Below are 15,876 nucleotides of genomic sequence, written 5' to 3'. Positions count from 1 at the left end.
AAAACAAAACTATCAAAAAAACCAAAATCCTAAGAGCTGCTTTAGGCAAGGAATGTAAAGAAAGTATCGCTGTAAGTATATGTGTAAAGAAAATGTAGCTGTAAATATATATAATCAACACACTGTTGATTTTATGTTCTTCTACATATCAATTTCTGCTCCAAGGAGAGTTGTTACACAAAAGATATGCACAACATATCTTGTCACCTAAGGCACTGGGATGTTTACATCATTTTACAAAACAGACTTAACAGCCATCAGTAAAAATGAAAGTAGCAAAATAATATACCTGAAATAAGAGATACTTGTACATAATTCAGATTGGAATTGTGTAAATATGGAAGCAGCACCCTTATTAATTGCACTGAGCTTTTGTGCTGATAGCTCCAGTATTTTGTAGACAAGTCCATGTTTAAGCTTATGCTGAACCTATCACAAGGACTTTTGACAAGCAGGGTATTGATGATAGTGAAATACAGATGTCAGTTCAGTGAAAACGCTATCTGCTAATTAATAGTACATTACTAAATATATTGGTATTGTTATGTATTTTTTAGAAGCCTCTTGTAATCATTGGAGAAATGTTTGTCTTTACCTTAAAGAATTAAACAGTGTTCAGGTCAGCAAAACTAATACTGCTGGTTTTATTTTTCTGTTAAGTACTAGGAAAGTGTTTTAAACAAACCAGATTTCCCATTCTTTGCTTAATATGCTGTTATGTAAGTGAATTGCAACTGCAAAACTCATCAAGGAAATGGAAAAGATTATCCATGGAGTCAAGCCTCAAACTTCTAATTTTTTTTTTTTTTTTTTTTGTTCTCAGAATCAATGGGAAGATAATGCACTTGGGTTTATAATGATATTGGGATTGACTTTTTAAATCTTTTCTAAAGTTCGAAGCCTGCAACAGAATGTATGGACTAGGAATTTACAGTGGGTTGTTTCTAAGAATGAGCTTGTGGTTATTAAAAAAATAATGAAACCAGGTTTGACTGAAATAGTCCATCATTCCCATATGAGTATAACCCAGAAGTTATCGTGCTTTAAAAGACGGTGGTTTGGCAAAGCATCAGGCCTTGGTTTCACATTGTCTGAGATTGCATTGTGGATTTTGTTTTCTGGGGGGACATAAAGATAAGATGTTCATTAAATATGAGCTGCACTGGGGAGAATGACAGAGCTTCAAGTATACTTGTAGTTTTTAGCTTGAGGAGTATAAATGTGGATGATACCTGTTTTAAAACAGAAATGACAATTGAAGAGAAGTGTTGCCACAATTCTCACTGAAATGTTTCCTAGATATATACAATATAATATCTTGTTTAAATGTCCTTGTTTCTAATATGAGGGGGAGGGATTACTTGATTCCTACAGTCTTCTCTGTGGATTTTATACCTGTATATCCCTGAAAGATTTTTCAGGAATTCAGTATGAAAAAGACTTGAATGTTGCTTCTTTGTACTATTTGCATGCAGAGAGAGAAAAAATATCAAAAAATGTGGTTCAAATCAAATTCTGCATACTTAGCTTTTGGGATGCATAGATCAATATTTTTTGAAACAAATTGCATAAAAGATCTGAAATGGCTAATAGTAGCATATTCTAATTTGTTGAATAGCGAGGGAACATAAGTTAATGAACTCTGTTAATAGATGACACTCTTGTAATCGTTTTTATAATCATCTGGGAACTACTTATCATTATCAGGTAATTTTACCTGATATTGTAATGAATGGATAAACATGGTTATTTTAACCTACAATGCCCATATGGAAACTTCTCTCTTAATATTTTTATTATATACCCTAGCAAATGCAGAAAAAGACATGTTTCTTATTCCAGATTTATAAATCTCAGCCTCCTTGTTTTGAAGAGTCATGTTCAAGTCTCTGAAAAATATCATAGTTGGAAAAATGATGGACAAATATTGAAACCAGACAGTTTATATGTATGTACATGCATGTACACAGTGCAGACAAAATATGTTGCATGTGTAGTGGTGGGTCTTGTACAGGGTCACATACGCCTGGCTTGTGATTCTTCTGATGTCATTTTTGAGCTTGACTTTGTGCTTGTAGATTGTGCTTGGCAGTTGGGTCTAGGAGTGCTTTCTCCCACTTGCCCTTACAAGTGAGATTATTATCTCTATGTACTCTATATATTTCACATATTTCTTGTAAATGAGCAAAAGTGTTCTCCATTTTACTAACAAATATTATGGGCAATCTAGAACATGGACCTATTTAAGCCTCCTCATCAAATCTGCATACTGCTCAGAATTTGCAATTTCTTCAACTATCTTGGAGAAGCTAATCTAAAAGTCTGGGTAATCTCCCATTTAGGGGTAAGGTATTTAGAGTTAGGAATTCCAGTATTATAGCAGTAAAACCTAATCTGTATAATAAAAGGGATAATTGGAGCTGTCAATAGAACCTCTGGTGGGTTACAGACGGGCAGGGGAAGACGTCTTGGAGGTGTATTCTGCTGAATACGGAGCCTCCAGACCGCCCGCCCCGGGGGCGTGGCTCAGGTGTATGGGGCTTCCACATGGGGGGCAGTGAAGACGCCTCACCTGGGGCTGTTTCTGACCCGCAGTTTCCATACCGCCGCCTCGGAGGACGCTGCAAAGAGAGAGGCAGCTTCTGCACGGGCGGCCAAAAACGGGGCTTTTTTTTTCTTTTGCCGGCTGGCGGATGCACAGCTGCGCAGCTGCGGCGCTCAGCACTGGCGGCAGAAAGCCTATGTGCACATTTAAAGCGCCCAGGCCCCTTTAAACTTTTTCCCTCACCCTGCCCATGAACAATGGTGGTCTCCTGCCAGCTGGTGATCAGCTGGTGTTGGCATCCTTGTCCGCTTGCACGTTGCCAATGTCACCAGCATCATGGATGCCTCCTCTCCTTTGGTCCCCACGCTCTTGCTGAATCTGCAATGCACAGCCACAGCTGTCGCCGCTGCCACCGCTGTCCCCCTGCCATCCCCCATCACCTCCCTTGTACATATGTAAATATTTAAAGTTTTAGGGTTTTTTTATTGTTGGGTGAAAATGGCACAGGAATGTGTGTAGGGGTTCACTTTAAATTCCAAACTTTCCCCAATTCTAGCAGCGCGTGCGTACATGTTGCTCTAGGGTTAGGGTTAGGGTTAGGGTTACGAGCATTAAAATAGAGTGCAGCTGTACTGCAGCTTCCACATCTGCATGGCATCTGACGCTCTAATTAGAGCCTCAGTGCAAACTGCGCATGTTCCAGGACCCCGACTTATTATGCGACACAGCAGACACGGAGCTTTTAAATGGGCAACTTAAATTAGCGGCGTAACAATTCTGGCGTACCGGTGCAGCAGCTTATAGACGGAGCTGCGCAGTTGTGCAGTATATAGAAAAGAAGCGGGGAAAAGCAGCACCTTTTTAATGCCGCTTCTTCCCGCTTGGGGCGTGCGGGTGGCGTGTTCATGGCGGCATTCAGGTAAGGGCCGTCTGAAGGCTATACCTTCATGACGTCATGAACACACCCCTTTTTGCCCGTCTGTAACCCGCCTCTGAATCTAAAAAAAACAACCCTGGGCGGCATCAGGATGTCATAAGAACTTCCTTATTCCAGAAATGTAGCATAGGTGTGGAAATGATATTTATAATTATTTGCTCCCAGGTCAAAAGTCAAGGCTTCCTAACAATCAGAAAGAATAACAATCAGAAAGAAGAAACAATCAACAAGAACTTTGTACAATTGCTGAGCGGGAAAAAAAGTTTTTCTCTGCAGAATTATTCCCCCACAACACCTTTGGAATGTTCAGATATGGGGAGAATACAGTGAAGAAATATTGGTTTTCTCCTACAGTGGGGAGAAACCTACCATTCATCCTCACAGGCAAAAATGAAATAGTTGAGGATTTACACCCTTAGTGTAGTAGCCACACAAATAGTGTGGCAGGTAGGCATGTATTTCCATCAGTGACACCCTGAGGAGATGCACTGCCCTTACCTCATTCAGTGGTAAAGATCATGTTCTTTAAGCACATGTTTAAGCTTAAATTCTGTATGATTGAGATTTTCTGAATGTTGGGTTGCCACTAATGTTAAATTAAGCTGGGTTTTGTTCTGAGGTTTTAAGCTGTTTTACTAATGGATATGATCTCTTATATTATTAAGTGCCCTTCGAGGGGAAGCATGTACTAGATCAAAATATAGGATAGGAGTATTTAATAAATAAGTGATTGAGAGACATAGGACACAGCTGCTGCTGCTGGTTTCCTTAACAGTTTAAAAATATCAGTTACTGGAGGCTGAACTGGGCTTCTTTCATCCTCAAGTGAAAGTCTTTTCTTTTTGCCAAGATGGTGGAAAGCCCTTTATAGATAGGGGTGTGTCTGTTATCTATAATAAAATTCTTGTTATAAGCCCCTTCAACCATATGTCCATAGGCTGGGATCGCTTATTCAACTATGGAGACGTCTCTGCTACATTCTAAAAGCTATGAATTATCTGTAGTGGTAGCTTTAGAATAAGGTGAAATATGGTGTGCATAGATGTTTTTCTCAGTCTTTGCGATGTGTGGATATTTCTTTAAAAAAAGATTTCCATCATCATCATCATCAATACAATGCTTAATCTAGATGGTGTAATGCTACTTCTTAATTGCAGCATGTACCTGAATCTATTAATATTTTACACAGCTTTCATTCTTTTGGCCAGAAAAAAAATGCTGCTTTGATATTCATTGCTTTCATAGCAATACACTTTCCATTTTATTTTTACTTTTGCTGTCAAATTCGGCAGAAGGGTTATGCTTTGATCATTTATTCCTGTTCTTTATTACACATTTGGAACTGTTTCAGTTTGTATGTTCTTTGTCTGCATATATTCTTCATGTGCCCTGTTTCTCTCTGACTTTATTAAGTTTAGGGCGAAATAGACTCCCTTATGCTTATCCACTTAAACATAATTGCATGCTTATTAATTTAAGCATGAAGGCCTAAATTTGTCATGTTATACATTGTTAGTTGCTATTTATCATCTTCAGCTTGTGATGACCCTATGAATCAGGAACCACCAAGGGCCCTGGTCATCAACTGCCTCGCTTGGGTGTTGCAGACACAAAAATGAGTTTGAGAAAGTCTAACATGAGAGAATGTAAAATACAGAACATTAGTGAACCAGAAGAATAACATTCATTGTGTCAAAAATATATCTTGGATGTGGCAGCAAGGGTATACATAGGATATATGGTTTTTATTGTGATGCTACAACAAGTATATATTTTAGACAATATATGACTTCTAACGCAGTCAATATTTGGCCAGGATCAGGAATGACAATGGGATAATGATTCACATGAGTAAGGAAGATCATTGCTAATATGGTAGAATAAAGAGCAATATGGTAGAATAAAGAGCAATGGGAAAGTGGTTTTAATACTACTGTGTAACATCTGTGGTGAACCACCAAATACAGTGGGCCCTTGGTATCTGCTGGGGTTTGGTTCCAGGATCCCCCGTGGATACCAAAATCCGTGAATGCTTAAGTCCCATTAAATATAATGACACAATAAAATGGTGTCCCTTATAAAAAGGCAAAATCAATGTTTGCCTATGGAAATTTGTATGTTTTTAAAGTATTTTCAAGGCACTGATGCTTGAATTGTAGATAAAAAAAATCCATGGATAAGGAGGGCTGACTGTATTTGGGCGGAAGGAATAGGGGGAAGTAACTCTAGGTATTATTATTATTATTATTATTATTATTATTAAGCTTTATTTATATAGCGCTGTAAATTTACACAGCACTGTAATAAAATCATTTAATTAGACGGTTCCCTGCCTTCATGCTTGCAATCTAAGAAGACACGACACAGAAGGAGAAGAAAATGGTTGAGGGGAAGGGGATCAGGTCCAGTATTCATCTCTCCCTCTGAGTCCTGGACCATGGCAGATGGACAGATGGAGGGATCTGTATCTTAAGGATAGGCCTGATGGCATTGGCCTACCCTCTCTCCCCCTCTGAGGCCAGGATGGAGTTGGATGCCTTCTGGGAGGGCGCAGTTCCTTTAAGGCAGGCCTGATGGCAGTGGCCCACCCTTCTCTCCCCCTCAGAGGCCAGGGTGGAGTTGGATGCCTTCTGGGAGGGCGCAGTTCCTTTAAGGGAGGCCTGATGGGATTGGCCTACCTTTGTCTACCCCTCAGAGGCCAGGATGGAGTTGGATGCCTTCGGGGAGGGCGCAGTTCCTTTAAGGGAGGCCTGATGGGATTGGCCTACCTTTCTCTCCCCCTCAGAGGCCAGGATGGAGTTGGATGCCTTCGGGGAGGGCGCAGTTCCTTTAAGGGAGGCCTGATACAGTATGCCCTTGGCTTACGCAGGGGATCTGTTCCGGACCCCCCCCCCCCACGCGTAAGCCAAATACTGCGCATGCTCAAGTCCCATTCAAATGAATGGGGCCTGTGCATGCAGTGGTGCGGTGGCACGTGCGCACCATGGGCGCACACCCCATTTATCCGAATGGGACATGCCGCTCTGCGCAGCTTTGCACATAAGTTCAAAGCTGCGTATAGTGCGCCTGCATATAACGCGGGCGCACTGTATGTAGACACAAGAGCTAGCATGGTGTAATGGTTTGAATTGGATTAGCAATTTGGACCAGGGTTCAAATCACCTCTCAGTCATGAAAACTCATTGATGACTTTGGGCAAGTCACACTCTCTTGGCTTCAAAGGAAGGCAATGGCAACACCTCTCTGAACAAATAGTGCCAAGAAACCCTGTAATAGGTTTGCCTTAGGGTCTTCATAAGCCAGTTTAAAATCCAGTTTAATTAATACAGATTCAAGCAGTTTTAAAAACTCATACATTTCTCATTCATCGTGAAAGCTATAAATTAGTTAGGACATATTTTTATCCAATAATTTCGACACTGTGAACCACCTTTCCAGAACATATGTTCTAAGGAGCCCTGGTGGCTCAGTGGTTGAATGCTGGTCCTTCAGCCACAAGGTTGTTAGTTCAGTCCAAGAGCTTCAAGATTGACTCAGCCTTCCATCTTTTCGTAGGTCAATAAAATGAGTACTCATCTTGTTGGGGGCAGTTGGCTTACAGATTGTAAACTGCTTAGAGAGTGCTGAGTTAACTGATAAGTGGTATAGAAACATAAATGATATTGCTATTGCTATTGCTATTCTAGTTCCTTTTTGCAATGAAACCAATGCCTATACTGTATTCTAATAATATTATGTACTGAAATGTACTACAGAGGGAAAACAAAACAAGTATTACTGAAAGATAATATGGGAGCCTAAGCTAGAATCCTTTGCATTAGTACATTAAATTAACGGTAGCTAAGGATCCTTGTTGCAAAATCTTTTTTAAAAGATTTCATTGAAGTTCTGTAGCAGCTGCACCACCAACTGAAGCTGTTACAACACTGTGCCAGACGGGTTATCCCTGAGCTAAAGATATCTCGAAAACATCTTTGATGTAATCGACTGTAATAGAAACAAGGCAACAGTTATAGATTGGTTTGTCAAAAATCTACACACAAAGGAGTTTTCCAAGTAGGTCAGTCAGTTATGCATTTCAGTGAGAGATCTATTAATAAATTGGCTCAACTATACATTGCAAAGTATCTGCCAGGTGTAAAGCAGTTAGCAATTGTGGGCTGGCATATGGCTTCTCAAAATATGAGCCCCTGTATGATTGGAGAGTCTGCCTCATAATCCTCTGAGACATTGTAGGGGGTTGAGGGCTCATTTATTATAAGTTGCATGGTGAGCAAGCCTTGCCAAAATGCTGTGAAAGCACCCAATGGATTCAGCCATTGCTCTCTGGATAGGGCAGCAAAAAACCTTTAGTTAGGCTTGGTATGCTATGCAGCTGCCTAGAGCAGTGATGGTGAACCTTTTACAGACCGAGTGCCCAAACTGCAATCCAGACCCCAGTTATTTAATGCAAAGTGCCATGTCCTTCTGGCTTTCTAGTAAGAAAATCTGGCAAACTCTCTGCTAGGGAGACAGCATGTGTGCCCATAGAGAGGGCTCTAAGTGCCACCTCTGGCACGCGTGCCATAGGTTCGCCATCACTGGCCTAGAGTTTCTAAGAATGGTGCTAGTTTGCAAGGTATATTTACTGAACTACAACATTAATATTGTAATATAAATGAATGCTTATACTAGAATACTGTTTGCCACTTGCCTACAGATATCTATTATATAGAAGCCTTTCACATCTTTTAATATCATCAAAAATGGCATGTTCCATCAGTCCTGTTCTTCCCTAAACAGTTTTCCATCTGGTTTCAAGTGGTCTACTTGTTTTTTATCATTGTTCATTCATGTCATAAGCTTCAATTAAATATTATGTAGGAAAATGAAATAAGAAGTATGGAGAACAAAAGGAAAGAAGGAGATTGGTTATTGTTGTTCCACAGTGCAGTATCTTTTGCTTGATCTGTAAGCTGGAGTAGATGCTCGTGTTGTTCTTTGGTCATTGTATTTCCTCTTATAGGCGTGGGCCCTTTATGTGAGTTTTTTTAATAATAACAGAACTCTTACCCTGTCTGTAGGTTATAGTTTGCACATGTGTTATAGGTGCATAAGGCCTCTAAAATAAATTTATTATAATATGCCATAAGCTTATTATAAGCACAACATAAGCATCAGATGAGATGTAATACAACATTTTCTAGTTCTCTCAAATAGGGATATATTATAGGTAGCACTCTTTAATTTTTGTATCATATTTTTCCAAAGATTAATATGGCAAACTGAGTTGGGATATCCCTTTGATTCTCGGCTTGCACACAAAATAAATGAGTACTGTGTTCCATAAAATTATCATTATATCTGCATAAAATTATGTTGCCTAAACATATCATGGGAGAAAGGTGGCATATACAATAAATGAAGTAAACAAATACATAATACTTTTTTTTTTTGGGTAAAGACCATACATTTGAAGTCAGCTTTTCCATAACTGTAGACTGCACTTTGCTTTTCCATTGAAATCAGCAAGACATTTTGACTTTTCCAGTTTTATGCAATGTTCAGTCTTGCCACTAGGCAACCAAGACCAGATAGATCTTTATTCAATATAGACTCTTCGGCCCGTTACAGACGGGCCATATAGTATGCGCGGAGCGCGTACTAAGGTTAGGAAGGGGCGGTGCTTCCACACCCCCTAACCCTAGTGCGCGCTCTGTGCACACAAAATGGCAGCGGCCGTTCCACATGGCCACCGCCATGACAACGTCATGACCGCGCCGCCTCTATACGGGGTGGCGCGGACGTGATGTCGTCGCTCCGCGCCAGGGCGCTTAGTGCGTCCTTAGCGCGGAGCAGGAAGGAGCTCCGTTTTGGAGCTCCTTCCTGGTTTGCGCCGCTGGGTGCAGCCTTCACACGGCTGCGTCCAGTGGCGCAAAGGAGAAAGGGGCCAAGTGGACCCTTTCTCCTCCCCGCCGCCGCGGGGTGTCCTTGGGGCTTGAAGCCCCAAGGACACTCCTTTCCAGGCTGCGGGGAAGCGGCCTTTAGCCGCTTCCCCGCAGCCCGGAAAGCGGTGGATCGGGGCCTCAGCGGCTGCCGTTCTGGCCACTGAGGCCCCGATACACCGGGGAAAGGGGCGGGTGCAGACCTCCCCAAACGGGCGGTCTGTAACCCACCTTTGACATTTATAAATAGAGCCAACAGGTTTAAAGCAGATGATAATTCTGTGCTGTAGTTGGTGCTTACCCCTATTTCAGTGAATTCCTTGCACCAGAACTGGAGCAGTGGGAACAGAGCAATCATATATACATTTGACCCTTGGTATTCGTTGGGCTTTGGTTCCACATGGATACCAAAATCTGTGGATGCTCAAGTCCCATTAAATACAAGGGATAGTAAAATGGTGTCCCTTATATAAAATGGCAAAATCAAGGTTTGCTTTTTGGAGTTTGTGTATATATATATATATATATATATTTTCAAGCCTTGGATGCTTGAATCCGTGGATAAAATATCCGTGGAATCAGTGAGTCCACGGTACGTACAGGTCCACCTCTTTCCTTTACATCAATTGCACTTACCTGGAATTACCTTATGGATATAAATTTGTAAGTTTAAGATTCTGACCTCTCCGTTTATCAGACAATGATGTCATTAAGCAGAATTTTACAAATTTTGTTCTTTTCTTTATTGTTCAAATATAAACTGTAAAATCACCCTTCGTAAAATAATCTTATAATATCTTGATGTCAGGGACATGCTCAGATTTTCCAGGAATAAACAGAAGGAAGAACTAGGTATTTCTATTGTAGAATATTATTCTTACTCCCAAAGGAGTAGACCTGTTTAATTACGGAATTTACATAAGTGTTAATTTCTCAAATTATCATAGGTTCAGTAGGATAGTTGTGAACTAATAATAGAATTTAGGTCCAAGCTGTTACAGGTACTTGATAAGCAAATTAAAACTGTTCATTATGAATTGTTAATAGTTTCCTGTGCTTAAATATGGCAACATTAGGATTTTCCAGAACTGGATTTTGCCACCTTTTCAATAGTAAAGCAAAAGAATAATATCTGTCAGTTTTCAAAAATTGTTTTATGTAAATATCTTTAATTTTTCTGCATATTCCAAACCTTTTGATAATCAAGGATCTGTTATTGAAAAGATGTACCACATTTGATTTCTCTCCACATGTGAGCCAAAATATATGTAATTGCCAAGGTGAAATATTTAGCAAGTACCATGAATTGCTAGGCTTTTTAATGGAAGTTAATACAGTAGAGATAGTGTGAAATGTCTAGGGCTGATAATTTATCTGAAATGTGTAGAGATAATGAATAAGACTCTTCCAAAGAGCACAATTTAGAATTGCGTGAAGATGATCTATCTGTGTGCCACTAGGGCATACACAATATGTTTTTGCAGTTCATAATAAAGGAGAACAGATGGTGGTATTTAAGAGAAGAAGACTGTGAAGAAGTGAATTTTTTTTAAAAAATTAAATGATTAATGGCTATTTCCAGATGACATTATTCTTCATGTCTTCCCCACATTAGGAATATTAATTTGCAACTACGGTCCATGTGGTCATTTCTGTATCCCTTTTAGCTATGGCTCCTAGTAGACACCAATCATAGGATATTTTTTGAAATATTTATTTTAGTATCATTTACTTTCAAACATTTAAAAACAACATGCTGGGTGGTATTTGTGTCTTTTTCTCTCTGTGTGTAATATAATGATGGTCCTTTCCCAGGACTGCAACCAACCAGTGGACCTCTAGGCCTAACATCAGGAATGGTTAAACACAAAATAGTAATTTCCCATATAGGCCATTTTAGAGTTTGTTTCCTGTGATTTTCCTGTTGTTTGGCAGGTTCAGGCAGAAGCATAGATTCGTCCTTTCTCTAGGCAGGAGCAGACAGGCATCCAATATGGCCAGAAAATCTTGAAAAGTGACACAGTTCCATCTCCCTTTAAGCAGAAGGAGAAACTAGAATTCATTGTGGATATGTGGGAGTGTGATTGAGGAGCGAGAGACCTGAATGACATCGGAAATGGATTTTGCACCAGGATTAGACAGACTAATTTTTGAATTTAGGGGTTTGCCCATATGGGCCAAAAAGCTCTTCCCCCCTTCCCCCAGCCTTATGTTGTCCAGTTCAGATGACACAAGGTAAAACCCTGGGGGCCAGTGTTCAGACAGATCTGATCAGGCCCGATCCTGGGGTAAATAGCCTTTACCCCAGGCAATTTGACCCTGGTTTGCCATGGAGTTTCTTGGAAACTCTGTGGCAAATCCCAGCTCTTTTGATGGCCTGCACTTCTTTAGTTACCTTGTTGCACCATTTCTCATGCTCAGAGGTCCCCCCCCCCCCATTGCTGCATGCAGAAACAAGGCACCTGACCACTAGGGTGCAGCTAGGCACCCTGCTTTTGCATCAGACACAGCAATGGGTGGCTTCTGAGTATGAGTGACGGTGCAGCAAGGTAAGGAGTGCACGCTGGGGATCCTTATGTTGGCTGAGGATTGACACAGGTGGACACCAGAGTCAGAAATCAGAATACCATGACCTTAGCCTGCGCTTTCTGGCCCATCTGCTCAGCCCCTGAGTTGAGTATTTGGACAAAAATAATTAATGTATTTTATTGCCATTTGTAAAATTTTTGGATAGCTTCCGTTTAAAACCAAAGTCCTTCCCAAAATAGCTTATAGCATAAAACAGTCAAATTCAGTCTCAAATTCTAGGAGCAATTTAATGTAAGGAACTTGCAGGTTGGAGAGTTTAAGTAAAATACAGCATCTAAATCCAGTGTGGTCAGGGCACTGGGATTCCAGCACGACAGTCTCTGCTTTTTTCCCCCTCTGCTTTCCCTTCACTGCTGAGAGCTGCTAAAGTATTAGCATCCGAGGACTGCCTCACACCTCTGGAGAGCAGGTTTGGATGCACATGGTGGGCAGAGGGGTGGGGTGCATTAAAAAGGGGAAAAAGCTTGGTTCTGTGGATTTTTACCATTGGATCCTGCCCAATATGTCTTGGATGCAATCATAGGCACACTTATCTGGTCTGAGTCCCATTGAACTGAGCAGTACTAGTTCTGAATACATATGTTGGTAATATAAGGAAACTGCAAATAACCTTAATGCAGAATGTAAATTTAGTTTCTGTTGACTATGGCTGCAACTGGAATATATGCCATTGGTAGTTTATTGTGCTTTTCACCCTGTTTTTAAGATAAAAGATTCATGAAGGTGCTGCTTTATTTTCAAAGTTTAACAGTGCCTGCTAACTAGTGTAAGCTCTTGTTTCTAAACTTTTGTACTGCTTGGAAGATACGTGACCAAAAATATAAGTATAGATGTAAGAAACATATACTATCCTGGCATATAGAAATCAGGAACATGGGTTTGGGACATGTAAACATCAAAAGCTTTTTAGAAGCTAGATAGCTAGATTAGCTCATGGCCTCCAGGTCCTAGAATCAATGTCCTGGTATGTAGTGCCACTTGTATGGCAGGCACATTGTCATGCCAAGAAGATCTTCCTCTACCAAATTCCAGTGCCCATGTCCTTATTCCCAAAACTATGGTACATGGACTAGTTTATGATTAAAAATGACTGGCAATCTTCTGGGGGGATTCTTCATTACCAGTACCTTTTCCTTACAAATGCTACACATTACCAGCTGATTACATTTTCATAGCATATGATCAGTTTTCCATCCTAGCAGAAGGTTATTTTTTTTGGTGTTTATACTGGAAATCTCTTGGCTGCAGACCCAGAGTGCCTGCATGTTTTCAATTGGAAAGTGTAATGCAATATGGTGGATAAAAAAAGGCATTTGGGAAATGAAATTGTAATTTGGCAAATAGGTTGGTGAATTAAATTTCATTTGCTTTTTTTTTAATCTATCCCATTGTATTATACTGAAAGCCCACCTAACCTACACACAGCATGCCTCATATTTAACCAATGTCCACCTGCACCCACATGGAAGAATTGAGTCTTGGCATGTTTGAACTATAAACCTTACCATTTCTGATGGAAGTAATATAATTACATTGCTGAATATATTTATATCTGACTTCACCAAGCTGTAGTTTATTTGTAATGTAGTTGAACAATAATGTACAGTAATTCTGTTCTTGAGGTATGTGGAAGTGCCGGGTTCTTAGGCTAGGTGAGCGTACCAAGTAGGACAGATTTGTAAGTAGGACTTTAGTGGTGTTTGAAAGAAAAGGCAAAAGTCAAAGACTGATCTACCATTTTTCATAAATTACTATATTTTAACCTCCTTTTTCTTTCATTTTCTTTAAACAGGTGGCTGTTCTTTTGATGAACCATTTACCTCATGTGGATATAGTCAGTCTGATGATGATGATCTTAATTGGGATCAAGTCAACACACTACTAATGCCTTCATCAGATCCTTGGATGCCCACAGGTTGTTTTCTTTTGTATTTTGTCTTTTTACAAAATTATGTGACACAAATAAACACGAAGCAGTTTTGGAGAGAGATGTTAATAATAATTTGAGTTATGGTAGTTATGGAAAAGAGAGGAGAAATGGAAAATAAGAGAATAATGGAAAAGCAATTTATATCCATTGATAGAACTCTGTCACATGATGTGCTGCCAAAAAGAAAAAGAGAACACGAAGTGAGAATTGCATGTTTACTTCTGGTTCCCCAATTGACAGTGTGCAACTCACCTTTCTTTCGACATGCAGACTCTGACAGGTCACCTAGAGCTTATTGTGCCCTCCTCAAATATTTTGGACTCCTGTAAAAGATTAATAGAATGTTCTGAATCCATTCTGTTAGATGACAGTTCACAGTCCTTAGAAGAATGTAGATCATAATCTTGTGCAAGACTCAACACAGTACCTTTGAAGTCAACTGCAGTGCAACCACATGCATGTTTTCTTGAAGGAAGTTCAGTGGGAAGTTCATACTTTACTCTGAAATATGCCTAGGCCTGGTCTGTAAGAGAACGAGAAATGTGGCATTATTTAGTCATTTTTAAAGTTCATGGTTATGATCTTACTAAGGTGAACTATTCTGTGAAGTAACTTCTTAAACACACACAGACAGACACACTCAACCCTTTGGAAATATATTTTTGAAGAATATAGCTTTGAAGAGTTTCGTGCTCTGTACAAATAACTAAAAATAACTGAAGTATAAATACAGATGTCCAAAAATAAAGCAGGCTTGAACAGTTAATCTGCAGTGATTTTATTTAGAAATGAACTGCTTGCATGTAAGAATCCATACATGAAAATATATTTTAAAAAACCCAACCTCTCAGGTATAAAGGATATATTCTTTTGTCTTTATTATACTAGTAAGAACATCTACAAATCTACTTTTAGAAGATTTTTCTCATTTTGAGACTATTCACAATAAACCTTGAGAATAACTGTGGATGTAAACTAATTTTTATTAGATAGGATGAACTTCTCACAGTATTTGGAGTCCCGTGGTTTGCAAGTGCTGCTGAAACCTGCATTCACTCTCTCCCTGATTACTACTTAACTGAACCTTGAACAAACAGGGTGCCTGTTGTGTGTATGGGAGAACACTTGGATTAATTTGTATTGTAAGTTGCTTTTAGTACCATTTTTTTTGGAGAAAGGTGGATATCAGTCAAATAAATAAAAATTAAATAAAGAGACACACGGATTTTCAGGCATTGGTGGAATGCAGAAAACTGGCCAGTGCCCCTCCTGTTCATCTCTGACAGACAGCATCATGGATTAGATACCTTGCAGCTGTGCCTAAATTGAAACATGTAATCTTTTGTTGCAAGAGCCTGCTGTTTCTGCTTGTCTGCTGTGGTTCCAGTTGCAATGCCACATAATTGGGTTTTGTATATAAACCATCCCCAAGCTTCATTAAGCCAATCCAAGCTGTCATCACTCTCTCTACTGAAACTTTGCAGTGATGGCAGACTTCAGAGACATTGTCAAAGGTCTTACTGAAATCAAGATATGCTATATTTACAGCATTCCCTTCATCTACCAAACTGGCAATTTTATATTAAAAAGTGATCAGATTAGTCTGGCGTGAAACCCATGTTGACTTTCTGTGATTATGGCATTTCCTTATAAATGTCCACAGACTATCTGTTTAATGATCTGCTGTAGAATCTTTCCTGGTATTGATGTCAGACTAACTAGGCAATAAATATTGGGATCCTCTTTTTTCATTTTTTGAAGATGAGGACAACATTTGCCCTCCTCTAATCTGCTGTGACTTCTTCTGTGCTCCAGGAGTGCTCAAAGATTATTGCCAATGTCTCTGAGATTACATTTTCCAATTCTTTTAATACCTTTGGATCTAGTCCATCCGGTTCCGGAGAATTAAATTATTTTAGATTAACCAGGTACTCCTGTACTACCTCTTTCC

At 39.7% G+C, this 15,876-nt stretch overlaps 1 protein-coding gene across 12 annotated transcripts in view; it reads left to right on the top strand.

Annotated features, from left to right (window-relative positions):
• The window catches only part of PTPRM (protein tyrosine phosphatase receptor type M), a 625,500-nt gene that overhangs the window by 153,643 nt on the left and 455,981 nt on the right, over positions 1-15,876 (top strand). For all 12 annotated transcript variants that reach the window (XM_089517070.1, XM_089517069.1, XM_089517061.1 and 9 more), the window contains exon 2: positions 13,788-13,910. In XM_089517070.1, the coding sequence (XP_089373196.1) occupies positions 13,788-13,910 (123 nt within the window). The remainder of the gene's footprint in view (positions 1-13,787; positions 13,911-15,876) is intronic.

Source organism: Sceloporus occidentalis, unplaced genomic scaffold, assembly GCF_023333645.1.
Source record: "Sceloporus occidentalis isolate IW3139 unplaced genomic scaffold, rSceOcc1.0.p SCAF_3, whole genome shotgun sequence".
In the NCBI taxonomy this organism is placed as follows: domain Eukaryota; kingdom Metazoa; phylum Chordata; class Lepidosauria; order Squamata; family Phrynosomatidae; genus Sceloporus; species Sceloporus occidentalis.
The sequence above is the reverse complement of the archived record's forward strand: the minus strand, read 5'-3'. Positions and strand labels throughout refer to the sequence as shown.